General features: G+C 41.6%; 1 protein-coding gene across 1 annotated transcript in view; it reads left to right on the top strand.

Annotated features, from left to right (window-relative positions):
* Window positions 1–19,633, top strand: part of dpys (dihydropyrimidinase) — a 62,546-nt gene that overhangs the window by 24,955 nt on the left and 17,958 nt on the right. Inside the window, exons 6-9 of the mRNA XM_078398439.1 lie at window positions 2,737–2,926; window positions 11,142–11,298; window positions 12,939–13,080; window positions 17,988–18,130. Coding sequence (XP_078254565.1) covers window positions 2,737–2,926; window positions 11,142–11,298; window positions 12,939–13,080; window positions 17,988–18,130 — 632 coding nt within the window. The remainder of the gene's footprint in view (window positions 1–2,736; window positions 2,927–11,141; window positions 11,299–12,938; window positions 13,081–17,987; window positions 18,131–19,633) is intronic.

The following is a 19,633-nucleotide window of genomic DNA, read 5'->3' as shown; positions in this document are numbered from 1 at the left end:
AGGGCGCTGACAAAGTTACAAAGTGTCCCGTGCCAGGTCCACCTTTGTTCTCTCCCCCCCTCCTGGTGGCCCCCCTACGCCGGGTCCTCCATTGCTCTTCCCCTCCCTCGCAACCCGCGAGGCCCGGACTCTGACACGCCACATCTGCTCCTTGCTCCGCCCCGTTTATATGGATTTTTAGCATGTTAAGGAGTATTTTCTTACAAATCAAGTATATTCAGATGAAGTTCTTAACAATTGCAACATTTTAAAGTCATGAGGAAAGTGCCCTGGACTCGATCCTTGGTACCCAGTGGCCACACTTGCTTTGCTACCCAGTGGCCACACTTCCCGAGGTTTGTGGAGGATTGGATGAGCAGAACTCCACATCCAACACATGCCTGGCAAGACAGTGGGTTCCAAGTGACAAATAGACCTTGACCAACATGTCCTGAAATCTTACCCCTGCCATGAGCAATTCCAATCTCAGCTCCTTGTCTCCCTTAGGTTTAACACCAAGAAATTCATCAACTATTCAATTTGATATTATTTATATATAAAAATATTTTTTAATATAGCAGCATCAAAATACAAATTTTAAAAAGTATTAATGCAAAGTAAAATAGGTCAATACCTACATATCCCTTCCTCACAGGGTTGGTGATACAATTTGAATGAATGTCATAGCCCTCTCTGATGTAGAGCAGAGAGTGGGGTGCTAACCAGTCTGGACTCTCTTAAGTCACTTACATAGAAACATAGAAAATAGGTGCAGGAGTAGGCCATTCGGCCCTTTGAGCCAACACCGCCATTCAATATGATCATGGCTGATCAGTACAACCACCATGCATCTGGAGGTAGACACGTTTCGGGCCGAGACCCTTCTTCAGACTGGAGGGTCTCAACCCAAAACGTCACCCATTCCTTCTCTCCAGAGATGCTGCCTGTCCCGCTGAGTTACTCCAGCATTTTGTGTCTAAACTCCAATTTAAACCGGCATCTGCAGTTTGTCTGAAGAAGGGTCTCGACCTGAAAACGTCACTGATTCCTTCTCTCCTGAAATGCTGAGTTACTCCAGCTTTTTGTGATACGGCATCTGCAGTTCTTTTCCTATGCATATCAGGAGCTCCAGTTGATAGTGACATTAATTAGGCTGTTATCTTCAATATCAAACACTGCTAAAACGAGTGTTCTATCTTCTAATTTATCCTTTGTACTCATTCACCAGGATAGAAAATCTGAATTTACTTTGATTTTTTTTTCTTCTGATTTTTCTAATTGTGTAATAACTTGATTACTTGTGTAATGGCTTGGTTGTACTCGTGTTTGATTTGACTGGATAACAGATTTTCACTGTACTTCAGTACATGTGACAACAATATGCCAATATTAATTGTTATAAGGTATTAGTAATGGCTTTGTTGTCATGGGATGAATTAATTACCACTCAAAGAGGAAAAGGTGAAAGACGATAGGGAAAAAAATCAGGGCATGGCTTTGTTTTAGTAAAGATGGATAAATGGCTTATTTGTGCTATAAATCTGAAGTTCTAATATGGGATGGCTCAATTTTACAAGTTAAAACTGCAACACAAATGCTGGCGTGGCACCATCAGTAAACTGGAGGATACTAATGTTGTCACCTTGTTCATAAAGTGCTGCAGGGCCAAACCTGGAGAATAAACGCCTGTGACCTTTGAATCAGTGAAGGGAAGTTTGAAAAGATTCTGGGGATTTATTTTCTTTTGGAAAAGCAGAGACTGATTAGGAGGAGTCAGCAGGATGATGCTCAGGGGACATCACTTCTACCAAATCAAATTGCATTTTTGAAGGAGGAAACTAGAAAACTGATGAGTGCAGAACCTTGTATATGGTTTATGTGGACCTCAGTATGGCTTTTGACAAAGTCCTGCAGATGAGGCTGATCTGGATGATTAGGTGCAAGGGATACAAGGTGTAGACAATAGAGAATAGTTGCAGGAGTAGGCCATTTGGCCCTTAGAGCCAGCACCGCCATTCAATGTGATCATGGCTGATCATTCACAATCAGTACCTCGTTCCTGCCTTCTCACCATACCCGTGTACAGTGTAATGACAAACTGTATCCAAATTTGACTTGGTGATAGGAGACAGAGTTGTGTATATGTTTTCCTGATTGGATGTTTGTAACAAACAATGTACAACATGGATTGGTGCTGGTATCTTTGCTAGTGATATATAAAATTGACTTGCATGACCTGTTCTAATTTTGACAGAAATGATGAGTTAGTTACTTAAAGTTGAGAATTGTATCTGGAAGGCTGCATTTTGTCCACGTGGAAGATGAGATGTTATCCCTCGAGTTTGTATTGGACCTTGTTGTAACTGTGTAGAAGGCCGCTGACTAAAAGATCAGGGTAGGAGTTGGATGGCCAATTAAAGTGGTTGCTTTGTAGGAGCCAGCATTTATTACTCAACTCTCATTTCCACTGCGAAAGGGGTAGTGAACCAGGCAGTCATTGTGGTGAAGATCTTGCTGCGGGGTAGGAAATACCTGAATTTAAACCCAATGGCCATGAAAAAGCAACAATAGTTTTCCAAGTCAGGATGGTTTCTGACATGGAAAGGGACTGCCTTTGGATTGAGCTAATTGTTCTGAAGCAGAAATGTGTGGAAAATTGTACAGATATTGTAAATTCTGGAAGACTTTTTTTTCTACCATAATTTGAACTATACATAATTAAAAATAATATAAACTATTTTTATTTTTTTTGTGCAGGGTGCAAAGAAGATGCTTGAAATGGGAATTTCTGGTCCTGAAGGTCATGAACTTTGTCGACCCGAAGAGGTGGAGGCTGAAGCCACACATAGGGCAATTACGATAGCCAGTTGTGTTAACTGTCCCGTCTATATAGTTCACGTAATGAGTAAATCTGCAGCTAATGTGATTGCCCATGCACGGAGAGAAGGTAAGGAATTCAATCGTGTTTCCTTCTCATAGAGCTGATTTGTAAATTTTCCTAAGCTTTCTCTCAACTCCAGTTTAATGTACTGGAATACTAATTTGCTGATCCATTTCCCCCTAAGTCAGCTGCACTGAAGGAATAATTGTGGATGAATTTATAGCATTCACAAGTACATGGAATTCACCAAATAGCAATTTAGACAGATCGATTGTGGAGTGAATGAGTGATCGGTCAAACCCAAGTCAGTTCTTGTCTTTAATCACCCTTCAATTAGAAAGAGGGTACTGTAAATATAACAATAAGGGAAGAGGTAGCAAGAGGTGATATAAATAAAAATGGATAAAGAAGTGGTACCTAAAAGTAATGAGTGCTTAAAGTAGCAAAGTCACCTGCACTGGATGAATGTATTCTGGATAATTGAATGTAATAAAAGCAAGATTTGTGTAGATTCTGTCAAAAACTTTCAATCCCAGTCTTGGAATAATGGCAGAAGAGTGAAGGATTGAATACTTTAGATCACCATTCAAAAAGAATGGTCATCCCAAAAGCTGGTCATCCCAAAGTTAATTAGAGATAATTGTCTGAAACGTCAGTGAAATGTAAAAACAAGGAACTTTACTTTTATTACTGCATACTCTGGTTTAGACAAAAAGACACAAAACACTAAAGTAACTCAGCGGGTCAGGCAGCATTTCTGGAGAGCATGGATAGGTGACATTTTGTGACGGGACCCTTCTTCAGACTGATGTGGACAAGAAAACTGGAAGAGAGGAGGGCCAGAGCAAAGCCGAGCAGGTAATAGGTTGATACAGGTGAAGAGGGTTTTTTGATAGGCAGATTGATGTAAGCAGAAAAAAAACTTCTTCCGTACTTAAGCAATAATAATAATAAAGTACCATTGAAACATTGCACAACGGCCAGAGATAAGGGGTAGAATTTGTGAGACAAAAGGATTGAAGAGTTGCAACTTGTGAAGCTAGAGGAAGGAACAAAGGTGGAAGGGGAGGGGGAGGGGAGAGGTAGGTGTGAGCCCAGGTGGGGGTTGGGAAGAAGGGTGGAGTGTGGGGGAAGAAGGGAGAGGGGAGTGGTCGGAGGAGAGGGGGGGGGTGTAGTTTCTTAAAATTGGATAATTCTATGTTCAGACACTGAGTTGCAAAATACCCAAGTGGAATATGAAATGCTGTTCTTCCAATTTATGTAACCATACTCTGGCATTGGAGGAGGCCCAGGATAGAAAGGTCAGTATGGCTATGGGAAGCGGAGTTAAAGTGTTTAGCAACCGGGAGATTCAGAAGACCTTGCAGACCAAATGAAAGTGTTTGGCGCAATGGTCGCCGAGTTTACGCTTGGTCTCATAAATGCACAAGGAGGCCACATCGGGTACACGTGATGCAGTAGATGAGATTAGAGGAGGTGCACGTGAATTTCTATCTTATCTCTACCCAAATTACCCCTCTTCCTCGATTCATGTTTGAGTAATTAGATGGCTCATCCTCAAATAGCCCTCTTTCCTGCCAAGCAATCTGCCAACCTCCATTTTCCCACTGCTTCCACCCAACCAAGCAGTCTTCCAATTCTCTGCATTTCTGATTTCAACATCTATCCTCCCTTCCTCAAATCATTAGGATATGATGCTCATGAACCCTACACACTTGCTCAACAGGGTCTGTGCCTGACAATTTCCCAAACCTGACCTCAACAAAGAAGGACCTGGCAGCTCATTTTTGCTGATAAGCAAGTAAGCATGCAATGTCAGCTCATAAGCATGCAATGTCAGATCTTCACAGCCCAAAGCCTAGAGCCTTGAACACAAATGGAGATTTATACACTGGATCGACAGCCAAAACTCATTGGGGGCCCCCCGTCTGCGCCATTCTAATGGGCAGATATTCAGACAAATATTCCTGGAATAAAAACTACTTGGATGTTAAAAAATATTATGTGAATAACTTGAACTCGGCATAGATTTATGAAAGGGAAATTGTGCGTGAGTAATGAGTGCATCCAGTGAGTTCTTCCAGCATTCTGCTATTTGTGATTTAAGTTTTTCTTTGGATGAAAATTTGTTATCTAATTGCGCTTTGAAGAAATGTTTGCCACATCATTAACTTATTGGTTGATGGAATCAGAGAGTTTGGTGATATAGTTACAAATCTAAAGGATGGAAAGTTGAAAGTCAAGATGAATGTCTTCTGTTCATGATGATAGGTCTTTGTGATGTGGATTAATATTGGGTAAAAATGCTTCAATTCATGACAATCCTGTTTTTTTTCTGAAATGCATCCACATCTATATTATTTGTCTTAATGAGTCCTTGTGCAAAGGTGTACCACCTATTGGCCGTATTTTTAACTAAAAACTAAAAGAAATCTAGCACTATTGGTAAGGGATTTGTCATCTATATACTAAAACTCTCATTTGTTTGTTTGTTTGTTTGTTCTTGAACGACAGGCAAAACAGTAACGATAGCGGGACAATTTTAGGCCCACCTTACTCACCGTCGTCTCCGGTGCTAATGGAAGAAGTTTCATTGAAATCGGTGTTATATTTTTAAAGTTATTCACATTTCAAAGTTTAAATCTATCTCTTAGGGAGGGTGGGGGGGAGGGAGGGAGGGGGGAGGGAGGGAAGGAGGGAAGGAGGGGGAGGGCGGATAAGGGGGGTTGAGGGGGATGGAGGGGGAGGTGGGAAGGGGAGGTTTTGAGAGGCAGGAGGGGGAGGAGAGGGTGCTGCACCAATGCAGGAGAGGCTTGGGCCCAACGGGTCCACTTGTCTGTTCTATTAATTGCCTTCTAATTTTGCATGTTCTGTCATGTAATCCCCTAAAACTCCTAAAAATTCAGATATATACTGCATTATTCTTGGCTATTTTCATAATATTAAAGATTTCAATAAGGTTAGTGAAGTATTACCTTTCTTTCTGGAAATCACTACTACACTTTTTTGTATTATTTTACACACTGTTTTTGTGTTACATCTTTAAATAAGGATCCTGTTATAATTCCTATCACCAACATTAAGTAAATTAACTTATCTTTTTTTTTAATGTTACATTCGTTGACCTCTGATTCCATTTCCCTTGATAATGACTTTTAATGTTTGTAATATAGTACTTTAGCAATCATATCCAAACTACTTACATATGCAAGTGCTATCCATTCTAAATTTATATGTCTTCTCCCTCTTCCTGCCCATTAGTCTTTGTGTTTATTTCTACTAAAGCTACCAATCCCAACTTGCCGTCTTTGATTAATACTGAGATACATTTTTATTCATTTCCTGTAAGTTCATCATGTGGAGACACAAAAGACAGCAGATGCTGGAATCTGGAACAAAACTCACTGCTGAAGGAACTAAGCAGGCCAGGCAGAAAATATGAAGTGAAATATACACTTGATTTTCCGGGTTGAGAGCCTTCCTCTGATCTGAAAGAATGGGAGAGAGTTAGCCAGCATAAAGAGGTGAAGGGTGGGATAGGAGCTAGCATGTGGATCCAGGTGGGGGATAGAGGGTAGGAGAAGACAACACAGGCTGGGACATGCTTGGTTGAGGTGACCGGAAGCTGCAGATGGAATAAGGGAGGTGAGGTGGGCAGATGGAAAAAGTAGGAAAGGGGACCAAAAGGGAGAATTGTGTGGGTGATGGGCAGATGGAGCGGGTGGGGAAAAAGTTGGCTGAGTGGTGTTGATGTATTGTGGAAAAGTAAGAGTATGTGTAGGAGGATCTGGGTGGATAGAGGACCAAGGTGGAGCAGATTACTTGAAATTGGAGAATTCGATTTGTGTTGTCGATTTCATGACTACCGAGGTACAATATAAGGTGATTATATTCTGTCTGGGGGTGGTCTTCCTCCCCCATGATGATTGATGGTGCCTTTACCTGCATCTCCTCCAAATCCCACACACCAGTCCTTTAGTTTGCATTTGACGTCGCCCTGGCAGAGGAGGGTTAACCTATCATGTTAAAGGCTATGAAGGGGAGATCTGAAATGGTGAGTAGACACAAAATGCTGGGGTAACTCAGCGGGTCAGGCAGCATCTCGGGAGAGAAGGAATGGGTGACGTTTCGGGTCGAGACCCTTCTTCAGACTCCATTTTTCAGACTTCAGATTTCCTGAAATGATGAGATCTCTGATGGCGTGGGAGATGGTGGCCTGGTGTTTGTTGGTGGGTTCATAGTCAGTGAGGAGGAATAGTCAAACAGGTATGAGGAGGAGACCAAAAGTTGTCTCCTAGATCAGTCTGCCAGTCTTTAAAGGCATCATCGTCTGAAAATGTGATGACAAGGTTGGGATTGGTATGGAGTAAGTGGAGGACTGCGTGTTCAGTGGGGGTGAAGTTGGAGTGGGTGAGAGGAATGGAAAAGTCAAGACTGGTGATGGCGTATTTGGAAAATAAAAGTGAGAGAGAAGGTAGAAGGCCGGAGAGGAAGAGGCACGTGTCATGTGTGAAGACGACTAAGTGTCACCAGTGGGGGGAGTGAGGACTCTTTGCCATAGAAATAGGCACAGTGTCAGAAGCAACTGAAAAAGAGCTCAATATCATGGTGGCTTGGAACACAGACCATTGAGGAGCAGACTCTGTTGCATATATTCTCAAATTGAGGCATTCCACTCTAGGATGTAATCCTTTTTCAGGAAACGAGTCTTCCTCCCCCATGATGATTGATGGTGCCTTCACCTTTATCTCCTCCAAATCCCACACAGTTGCCCACACCTCACCATCCCCAGACAGAATAGGTATAGAGTCCCCCTGGTCTTTACCTTTCACCCCACCACATCCGGTACATGATTCTTACGCCAGCTCTAATTCGACCCCACCATTTGTCACATCTTCCCCTCCTTACCCGTTACTGCTTTCCACATTGACCACTCCCTTTGTAACTGCCTGTTTCACTCGCCCCTCGCCATCCACTCTTCCACTTCCCAGGTACTTTACCCTGCAACTGTTGGAGGTGCAACACCTGGCACTACACCATTATCCTCTCGACCATCTGAGGACCCAAAGAACCCTTCCAGGTGAGGCAGCAATTCACATGCACTTCTTCTAACTTCACCTCTTGTATAGAATGCTCTTACATAAAAACATAGCAACAAAGAAAATAGGTGCAGGGGGAGGCCATTCGGCCCTTCGAGCTAGCACAACCATTCATTGTGATCATGGCTGATCATCCACAATCAGTAACCTGTGCCCAACTTCTCCCCATATTACTTAACGTAGCCTCCTCTACAGCATTAAGACCAGAGAGTGGTGAGTCTGTGGAATTCTCTGTCACAGAAGGTAGTTGAGGCCAGTTCATTGGCTATATTTAAGAGGGAGTTAGATGTGGCCCTTGTGGCTAAAGGGATCAGGGGGTATGGAGAGAAGGCAGGTACAGGTTACTGAGCGGGATGATCAGCCATGATCATATTGAATGGCAGTGCAGGCTCGAAGGGCCGAATGGCCTACTCCTGCACCTATTTTCTATGTTTCTAAGTGCAGATTAGATAACCACTTTGCTGTTCACTTTTGTTTTGTACTCCACGGCTACTTGGAGCTCCCGGTCGCTAGCCATTTCAACTCCCCTCTCCAATCCCACATCAACTTGTCTGTTCTCAACCTTCTCCTCTGCCAGGTTGAGGCCAAATGCAAACTAGAGGGAAAACAGATAATATTCTGCCTTGGCAGTCTACAACTCAACAGCATGAACATTGACTTCTCTAATTTCAGGTAACCTGCTTCCCCGTGGTTCCTCTACCCACCCAAAACCTCGCACTCAAATCCTTCTTTCAACTATCATATACACACTCCTCCCATCACGTGCCATCCCTCCATTGTTCCCATCTGCCCACCTCACTTCCCTTATTTGGTCCCATACACCACCTTCCTTTCCCATCAGATTCCATCATCTACAGCCGCTTGTTAGCTCCATCAATCACGTCAGTGTAAAAAAAAGAGTAACCAGACAATACAGATTTGAGGTGATAGTCAAACAAACCAAAGGCAACAAATAGCTTTTTATTTGTAATCCTGAATACACTTTGTGATAGAGTGGTGGAAACAGGAGGAAGAAGTTGCTTCCAAAATTGAATTGTGAATATTTGAGAGGAATTAAATGGCATGGCTTTAAGAAGAGAGTTGAATGGAATTGAAAGAATAGAGAAGACTGAATATAGTCACAAAATGCTGGAGTATCTCAGCCATAAGGTGTAAACTAGCAACTGCAGTTCCTTCCTGCACAACAAGAATGAATGTATAGTTTTTGGACAAAATTCAGAATGAGTGCAAATGTACTGCACTCATAATGCGTGTGTGATTATTTGTGGTCATTTTGCACAGCTATTTGAGAACTATCAGAATTCCACTTTCCTCTTTATTAAATGTATTTCGCGCCATTGTTAAAATATATTACCAATCGAGCATGTGTGAAAATTATGTGGAATGTGTGGTCAAGTAATAAAAAATCATGAAAATGAGACAAAGTGCTGGAGTAATTCAGTGGGCCAGTCAGCATCTCTGAAAAGCACCTATACATGTTCTGCAGAGATGTTGCTTGACTGGCTGTGTTACTCCAACAGTTTGTGTCTTTTTTTGTAACCAGCATCTGCAGTTCCTTTTTTCTCCAATAAACAAAATAATGGACTAGTTAATATGTAAATACACAGCAAGTGAGTATGTGCAAAGATGAATGCTCATTCAGAATGAAACTAAAAAAATAACTTGCAATATGTTAGATCGCAGCAGTTTCAGAATATTGTTTACCATTCCACGCTTGACATATCAAATGCCATTTATGACCTCATGAGGGTGCCAGACACCATATTTGATAATCAAGGGCATATGTTTAAATTGGAAATACATTATAACCAGTAAAGGCCGGCTAAAAGATTAACAAGCAACTCTGTGAAGTGATAATCTGGATCATTGGTCATGGATTGACTTTAACATTTTTGTTTACAATACCTTTCATATGAAGATCTTGTCTGTGGATGCTAGAATCAAGGCTGAAGGAGGGAATTTATGCTTTGAGCAGAGGATGTAGACAAGGTAGAAAATGAGTACTTTGTATCTGTATTCTCCAAAGAGAAGGACAGTTCAGTGCAGTTTAGTTTATTGTCATTAGTACCGGAATACAGTGAAAAGCTTTTTGTTGCGTGCGAACCAGTCAGCAGAAAGACAATACATGATTACCATCGAACGTTGATACACGATAAGGGAATAATGTTGATACGCGACTGACTTTGATTGAACCCAAATAGGTTCTGTGAGCAGGTTGTTGGCATCATCAATTATCCCTCCCATCACTTTGCTAGCAATCAAGAGTAGATTAATGGGGCGGTAATTGCAGGGATGGATTTGTGCTGCGTTTTGTGGTGTGCACATACCTGGGCAATTCCCACCATTGTTGGGTGGATGCCCGTGTTATGGCTGTTCTGGAACAGCACAGACAGGCACATACTGTCGGGCACATGCCGAGGTTTGGAGCACACATTTTCAGAACTGTTGCTGGATGGAATCTGTGCTCATAGTCTTTGCTATATCTGATGTTTTTGGCTATTTCTTGATATCATGTGGAGTGAATTGAATTGACCGCGGACTGGCATCTCTTATGCTGGGGACCACTGGAAGAGGCTAAGATGAATCATCCACTCGGCACTTTTGGCTGAACATTCTTGCAAGTGCTTCAGCTTTCTTTTTTGTACTGATGTGCTGCTTCCCCCATGGCTGGGGATGGGAATATTTACGAAGCTTCCTCCTCCTGTGAGTTGTTTAATTGTCCATCATCATACACGACTGGAGGCAGCAGGATTGATTGGGTGGTAATTAGATGGATTAAATTTGTGGTCATTTTTGTAATGGGAACATGCCTGGGAAATTGTCAAGTGGGTGCCCGCATTGTGGGTGTATCAAACAGGGTAGCTGAAGACATGTTGTACTTTGGAACACAGGTCTTCAGTGCTACGGCTGGGGTATTGTTGCATCTTATAGCCTATCCAATGCTGTCAGCCATTACCTGATGTCACGTGGAGTGAATTGAATTGGTGTGTGTAATAATGGCAATCTCGGGAAGGAGCCAAGTTGGATCACTTCTTTGGTACATATAGTTGTATATGGTTGTGAGTGCTTCAGTCCAATTTGTGTGCACACTAATATACAATAACAACAATACATTCATCAAGAAGTTTTGTTATTTTGTGATTTAATTAAAGGCGCTTCAAACAGCACTTTTTTATCCCTAGGGAAGGTTGTCTTCGGTGAACCTATTGCAGCCAGTCTAGGGACTGATGGGACTTCATATTGGGACAAAGACTGGCGCACTGCTGCAGCCCATGTCATGGGACCACCACTAAGACCTGACCCTACTACACCAGGATACCTCATGGACCTGCTGGCAAAGTGAGTATTGTGAAAATACACTTAAAGCAAATTTGAGCTTTCCTTGCATAAAGAAGGGAAGCTCAATAACAGTGCAATGCTATTTTGATGTCCCTATTTAGCAAGCACAAATATATCCAGAAATTAGATCACAGTGCTTTTTTCATAACCATGGAAGTTCTTGATGGATTGTCTTCATATTCTATTCTCACTTTCCCTTTCAATTTTTGGTTCTTTGCTGAATTCTGAAACGTTTACAGTTTACAAATATATTGCTCATTTTGAGAAAAATACAAACCTTTTCCATGCTCTAATACTATCTTTAAAAATGTGTTCAACAAAGGGCCATTTTTGGAGTTTTAAACCTTCAGGGGAAGTTTATAATAAATAAATATATAATCTTCTTGTATTAGCCATTTTTGTCTACTCTTAATCCATTGAATGTTGTTTCCCAATCTACCCTGGCCATCACACCTAATGATTATTGTAATGTTATAATAATGTTTATAATAAAATTATAGTGTTTGTTTATTTAGTTTTAAGATCCTGGATTCTGATTAAAATAAATTGCTGTAATTTAGTAAATTGACTAATTTATTTGTGAATTCATTATATTAAGTTAATACTCTTCCCAAAAAAAACGTTTTAATTACATGTATTAATTAATTCCTTTTCATATAATAATTCTAGAAATAAAATAATCTATTCCCCTAGTTGATTATTTCAAAAACCATCTTGTATATATTCCATAAATCAATCCACGTTATTGCTGATGTATTGGTTTGTCTGGTGTACATGTCCCTCATATTTACTCTATCCTGTTGCATGCTTATCAAGACTTCTGCCATCAATGTTTAGACAACGTTAGAAAACTGTAACCAATATTTACTATAGTCAAGAGGGTTTCATTGTTATATGGACCTAAACAGAACAATGAAATGCTTACATGCAACTAAACAACATTTTTGTGAACACTGTCTCTCTCCACCATCGACCCAATGATGAAAACAGGTTTGAGGATCCTCAGCCTTCCTCTTCTGAAGGCAACAATCGGTTCCTTGGTTTATACTGATGTTTTGGCATCATTCAACTAGACGATTGAACTCCCTCCTACACTCTGACTTATAATTAGACCATTTATTTAACGTCCTGACTTTATTTGACCCTATGCCAATTTTCACCTGACTGGGGGAATAATCTTGAGATCATTACCTCTGCTTTTTGCTTTCAAGTCTGACACATGGTTACATTTTTTCTTTATGGTTTTTCAAACAGAACTGATTTAACAAATGCACTGCAATAAAGTATTTCCTCAGGTGTATGGTATCACAGATTTTAAACACTCTGCACTCTATCAAACTGGAGATAATAATTTAATTTATTGCAATTACCAAGCACTTTTAACCTGAAACAAATGAAGGTCATTAGGGTGGCTGTTCAGGTAAGTTGATTGGTAATTATAGATGTGCCCCTTGCAAATTAATAACCTTGTGATATATTATTTTACTATTGATGACTGATGTATTTTCCTACTGTTCTGATCCTCCACATAACTCGTACTATGGTGAATGGATTTGGATTCCTCCTTCATCTGATGCTTTTAGTGAAGAAGTATCTTGGCAGACTTACTTGTCCATCTTGCCATTTCCCTTTTTTCATAGTGATGACCTGACCGTGACAGGAACTGACAATTGCACTTTTAATAGCTGCCAAAAGGCCATGGGAAAAGATGATTTTACAAAGATTCCAAATGGGGTGAATGGTGTAGAAGACAGAATGTCCGTTATATGGGAGAAAGGAGTGGTAAGTGACACGTGAGGATTAAGTAACAATAATTCTGATTCACTGATTCAGATTCTCAGCATAGTTTTCAGTTTTGGGAACACGGAACACACATCTGGGAATAAAGCTGTCACTGAATTGATATGTGTAATTAATGCAATTTATTTGTCATTTGTGGTTTTATTCTCTCATTTCCTTTGTTGTTTTTCCCTTTGTTCTCCTATCTCTCTCCAAAATAAACTGTAGTTCATTCCAGGTAAATTTGGTTATCAAAGTCTGCAATACTTAACGCTAATACATCTCCTGACTTCTTTCTCTTTGCGGATCTCATCCAAGTAAACTTATTCTTACCGTCAAATCAATTTGGTATTGAGGAACATAGTTGTTTCTCAAAGACTAGTAAAGAAAATTGTTGACAAGCAAGAAGCTGGAATTGGAGGAATGCAAAGATCTGAATATTTTAGCGTGGGAGCTCATAGCTGAGATAGGGCAACCAGCAGTAGGATTTGTGATGCAGTTTGTAGAATTGGAGCCTCCCTGTTCCAGTGACCCAAGTGTAATCCTGACCTCTTGTGCTAACTGTGTTACGTTTGCCAATTCTCCCTTTGATCACATGGATTTCCTCCAGGTGCTGCTCTTTCTTTCAAATCCACAAAACACGTGAGTTGACAGTTTAATTGGTCACTGTAAATTGCCCCTATCATGCAGATGGGTGATAAAAGTTGATAAGAATATGGGGAAAGTAAAACACATTAAGTGGAAGGTGTTAAATGGGTGCTTGATGGGGCTGAAGACATGTTTCAATGCTATATTTCTGTGACTCTATCAAAATGAATATTTTAAATGAATTTACTCCAGATTATTAAGGTCATAAGGAATAGGAGTTGAATTAGGCCATTCAGCCTATCGTCTACTCCGCCATTCAATTATGGCTGATCTATCTCTCCCTCCTAACCCCATTCTCCTGCCTTCTCCCCATAACCTCCAACACCTCTACTAATCAAGAATCTCTCCATCTTTACCTTAAAAATATCCACTGCCGGCCTCCACAGCCTTCTGTGGCAACAAATTCCACAGATTCACCACCCTCTGACGAAAGACATTTCTCCTCATCTCCTTCCTAAAAGAATGTCCTTTCATTCTGAGGCTATTATTTCTAGACTCTCCCATTAGTGGAAACATCTTCTTCACACCCAGTAAATCCAAAATACATCAAAAAAATATTTTTCAATATGACTATTTATCATTAAACTGTGGATGTTTTAATTTTGATCGTTCAAAAAGAGTTGGCACTATGTTTTGCTTAAGAGTATGATCATGATAAACTTACAATTAATTTATTTATCACTCTACAGAGCTAATTACTAGTGGAAGCAGTGAGATAAGGATTTGTTTCGATCAGTCCAGATTCTGCCACATTATTTATTTAAATTATCTAATTGTTTATGAGAATTGCACACTTGATAATGAGAATAGAGAGATCTGCATACTTTAAGATACTTTCTCATACTATCATAAAAATTGCTTGTGAAAAAGTCAATGCATTAGTGTTATTTTCCCAAAATGTCTTATATTTAGGGAGAGTTCCATTGGAATAGAAAATAGTGAATGTAACTCATTTATTCAAAAATGGAGGGTGACAGAAAGCAAGAAACTACAGGTCAAGTGGCCAAACACAGGACATATGTTTGAAACTGTTATTAAAAACTAGACCAAGTGGACCCGATGGGCCCAAACCTCTCCTGCTTTGGTGCAGCACCCTCTCCTCCCCCATTACCCCTCCTCTTTCCCCTTCCTCCCGCCTCCTTCCCCCTCCCTCCTCCCCCTTTCTCCTTCCCTCCCCCTCACCCCCACTCCATTCCCCTCAACCCCCCCCTTATCCTCCCTCATCTCCCCTCTCTTCCTAGGAGATAGATTTAAACTTTAAAATGTGAATAACTTAAAAAATATAACACCGATTTCAATGAAACTTCTTCCATTAGCACTAGAAGGACGATGGTCAGTAAGGTGGGCCTAAAATTATCACACTATCGTGCACCGTTTTGGCTGTAGCTCAAGAACAAACAAACAAACAAACAAGAGTTTCCGTATATAGATATTAAAGCAGGAGGCTTAGAAAACATTCAAGGCTGAATACAATCCAAAGTGGTTTTGTAAAAATTGAATTATATTTACCGATAGTGGGATGAACTATGCGATGGATGTGTGCGACTAGGATATTGTTGCTGTGACGGAAGCTTGGCTAAGAGAGATTCAGGACTGGCAGTTTAATGTTCCAGGGTACAGGTGCTACAGGAGAGATAGCGATGGGGGTAAAAGAGGAGGAGCATTGCTTTATTGATTAAGGAGAATGTCTGACATGACATTACTGATGTTTCGTCCTGAGACTATATGGATTGAGCTGAGAAATTATAAGGGGATGTTAGGGTGAAGGACAAGGCAGGTGGGAGTAAGAAAGCATAGATTTTGTGAGAAACTGATGCTCTGGTCAGGAAAAAGGTGGAATGAGACAAGAACAGACAGCTGGAATCAAGTGCACCAAAAATCTTTGTTTCTTCTCATGCCGCAGATGTAGTTCTGGAGGACTGGAAAGTGGCCGTTGTTGTTGCTTTGTTTAAGAAAGAAAGTGGAGCAAATCTAGGGAACTACAGGCCAGTGAGCCTCACCAGTGGGAGAAACCCATTTGAGAGAATTATTTGAGATTTATTCCCATGTGAAAGAGAATGGGCTAATTAGAGCTAGCTGACTCAGTGGAAAATTGCCTTTATGGAAGGAAGCAGAGGCTGATGGTGGAAGGTTGTTTTTCAGATGGGAGGCCTGTGTCTAGTGCCTCAAGGATTGGTGCTGGGTCTATTGCTGTTTATAGCAATGACTTGGATGAGAATGCAGATGGTATCATTAGTAAGTTTGTAGATGGCACAAAAGTGGGTGGTATCGTAGGTAGTGAAGATGGTTATCAAAAGTTATAGTAAGATCTTGATCAGTTGGGCATATGGGCTGAGGAATGGTTAATGGTTTTAATTGCAGATAACTGCGAGGTATTGCATTTTGAGAAGTCAAACCAAGGCAGGACCGTCGCAGTGAATGGCAGTGCTGCAAAGCAGAGGGATCTAGGATTAAGGAGTTCAAGTTCATAGTTCCTTGAAAGTGGCGTCACAGCTAGATAGGGTAGTCAAAAAGGCTTTGTACATTGGCCTTCAGCACACAGGGTATTGTGGGGAAGTTAGAATGTGATGTTACACTTGCTTAAGATGTTGGTGAAGCCTCATTTGGAGTATTGCGTTCAGTTTTTGTCACCCAGATATAGGAAGGATGTCATTAAGCTGGAAAGTGTGCAGAGAAGATTTACGAAGATCTTGTCAGAACTTGACGGCGTGAGAAATAGGGAGAGATTGGGCAAGGTCAGACTTTATTCCTTGGAGCACAGGAAGTCGAGGGGTGATCTTGTAGAGGTGATAATGGAATAGACAGTGTGAACATATAATTTTTTACACCGAGTAGGGGAATCAAGAACCTGAGGACAAAGTTTATTTTTTTTAGTTTAGAGACACAGCACGGAAACAGGCCCTTCAGCCCATGGAGTCCGCTCGGACCAGCGATCCCTACGCACATTAAGGACAATTTTGCATTTATACCAAGCCAATTAACCTAAAACCTTTACGTCTTTGGAGTGTGGGAGGAAACCGGAGATCTTGGAGAAAACCCACACAGGTCACAAGGAGAACGTATAAACACCATACAGACAAGCACCCGTAGGCAGGATCGAACCCGGGTCTCTGGCGCTGTAAGGCAGTAGCTCTACTGCTGTGCCACTGTGCTGCCCTAGGTTAAAGGTGAGAGGGGAAAGCTTTAATAGAAACCTGAGGGGCAACTTTTTCACACAGTGGATGGTGAGCACATGGAAGAAACTACCAAGGGAGGTTGTTGAGGCAGATATTATAAGAACATTTAAAATCCATTTGGACAAGTACATGAATAAGAAAAGTTTAGAGAGATATGGGTCAAACGCAGGCAGGTGGGACCCATGTACATGGGGCAACTTAGCATGGGTCATTTGGGTCTCGGGGCTTGTTTCTGTGCTGTATGTCTCTGACAAATGTATTGAAGTTTTTTTGAAGAAGTAACATGCGCAATGGACAATGGTAACTGGTGAATGTACTATTCATTGCTTTCCAGAAGACATTTGTTAAATGTTATTGTGAAGAGTAAAGGTTCATGGTGTAGAATATAATATGTTGCTGTGGTATTTTCTAATTAATACCACTAATTGCTCTATTTCTGGATGCCAAAGGTGGTCCACAGGGATCAGAGCTAGAGCCTCACGTATTACAATTTGGGCAAATAACCTGAATGAACAAACTAAAGATATAGTTGTTAAAATTGCTGATGATACGACGATACCTAAGAAAGTAAATAATGAAGAAGATATGGCTACAAAGGGTTTGGTGAATGCTTAATAAAAATTGCCAAATGGAGAATAATGTGGAAAATATGAAATTAACCATTTTGGCAAAACAAATGGTGAAGGATTGTACAACTCATACAGAGGGGTTGCAGAGGAATTTGGGTGGCCCAGTTGCTTGATTTACAAAAAAAGGTATGTAGGCGGAACAAGTAATTAGGGAAGCTAAGAGAAGGTTCTTGTACTTTGCTTAGGATTAAATACAAAAGAAGGGAGGTTGTACTTCAGTCATATTGGATATTGGTGACCTTTCATCCTGTAGTCAGCTGTATAACTTAAGGGTTTTAGTGGTGTTGCACTTTCAAGTCTGGAAGCCGCCATACAACGACCTTCCTGATGTGAGTTTTGCAAGTGATTTGTTTAAACACTGCAATATATATACAAGATCTGTAGATCTTATTAATAAGAATAAATTATTAGGAAATTCTGGGTGAAGTGCTGAATAATTTCATCCTTTTTCTTTCAGTACTGTGGTAAAATGGATGAGAACAGATTTGTGGCTGTGACCAGCACTAATGCAGCAAAGATATTCAACCTTTATCCCAGGAAGGGAAAAATAGCCAAAGGGTCTGATGCTGATATTGTCATTTGGGATCCACATGCTTCTAGGTAAGGTAACAGCCTGTAGGAAAACTGTAGACCTGTCTCACTAACAATATCCTTTGCCAATGTTATTAAGCTAGAAATTCTGATGTGCTGCTCCCATTTTCTGGCACTAGTCCACATCTATATCTAATCTTGCTTTTTTGATCACTTTATTGGTATCTCATCAAAAGAGTTAGTTAGGGATAAGGTAAAAGAGCTGGTGCTGCATATATATATATATATATATATATATATATATATATATATATATATATATATATATATCTACACAAATGCTCCCAGGAAGAAATGTTGGTGCAGATGTGCATGCAGCATTTGCTTACGTTTTCTGAATTATAATCATTTTCTTCCCAATGTGCATCCCCGTTGCTACTTATTTCCACTTGCCTCAGTTCATCATTGTTAGATGTATTACATACTTGGTTAAAAAAAAACTTAAATGGATCTTAGTAATTCTGTTCACTATGTTCCCAGTTGCTTTCTATACCTGAATATTAAGATTCAATGATCTGTGTACAAGGGTTCCAACTTGCCTCCGAATGCCAGCATCTTTCAATTTGTCACCTGTAAATAAAACAATGTGGCGGCGCCCGGGGGCTAGGCCACTCCCTTGGTCATTCCACTCGGCACTCAGTGGACGGGAGGGATTAGGTCACTTCCTGGGTCAGTTCCCTTGGGTCAGGTGGTCTGGGACTATAAAAGGTTTTGGGTGTGTCGACTCACGAGTTCTTGAGTGCGGTGTTTGGTGCCTTAGGTAATAAAGTATATTAACTACTCACCTGGCGTCTGGCCTGATTACCGCGGTGACCGCACCCACTACACTGGTGACCCCAACTTTCCCTCGCAAGTCGCGATGGACCCGAACGCGCTACTACCCGACTCTTCCAGTCAGCCGCCTCTGGACCCTGCCGCCCGCACCGCTATCCACGCCGTGTCGGTGTGGCTGCCTCCATTGTGGACCGAGGACCCCGACTTCTGGTTTGACCAGGCCGAGGCACAGTTCGCCCTGCGGGGCATAACTGCCGACACCACTAAGTACTTTCACGTGGTCAGCGCCCTCGACCCGGCCACCGCGCGTCTGGTCCGACCCTTCCTCCGCGACCCCCCGGCGACCGATAAGTACGTGGCCCTTAAAGCCTTCCTCCGTCAGCAGTTCGGCCTCTGCGAGGCCGAGCGGGCAACCCGGATCCTCCGAATGCCAGGCCTGGGTGACCGCCGCCCGTCGGTACTACTGGCCGACATGCTGGCACTGCTGGGCGACTACGAGCCCGGTTTCCTTTTCAAACATGTTTACCTGATGCTGCTGCCATCCGACCTCCGCCAGCAGCTCCTCCACGAGCCTGTTCCCCAACATGCAGGCGTTGGGCAGGCGCGCCGATGAGCTCTTGATGGCCCGTCACCTGGCCCTCGACGCGTTGGAAGTCCATCCAACGGCCGACGACTACCCGCAGGTAGGAGCCTCGATCGCCCGCATTACTACCGCTCCCCGACAGCCTTCCCGACGGT

Source organism: Rhinoraja longicauda, chromosome 4 (assembly GCF_053455715.1).
Source record: "Rhinoraja longicauda isolate Sanriku21f chromosome 4, sRhiLon1.1, whole genome shotgun sequence".
In the NCBI taxonomy this organism is placed as follows: Eukaryota; Metazoa; Chordata; class Chondrichthyes; order Rajiformes; family Arhynchobatidae; genus Rhinoraja; species Rhinoraja longicauda.
The sequence above is the reverse complement of the archived record's forward strand: the minus strand, read 5'-3'. Positions and strand labels throughout refer to the sequence as shown.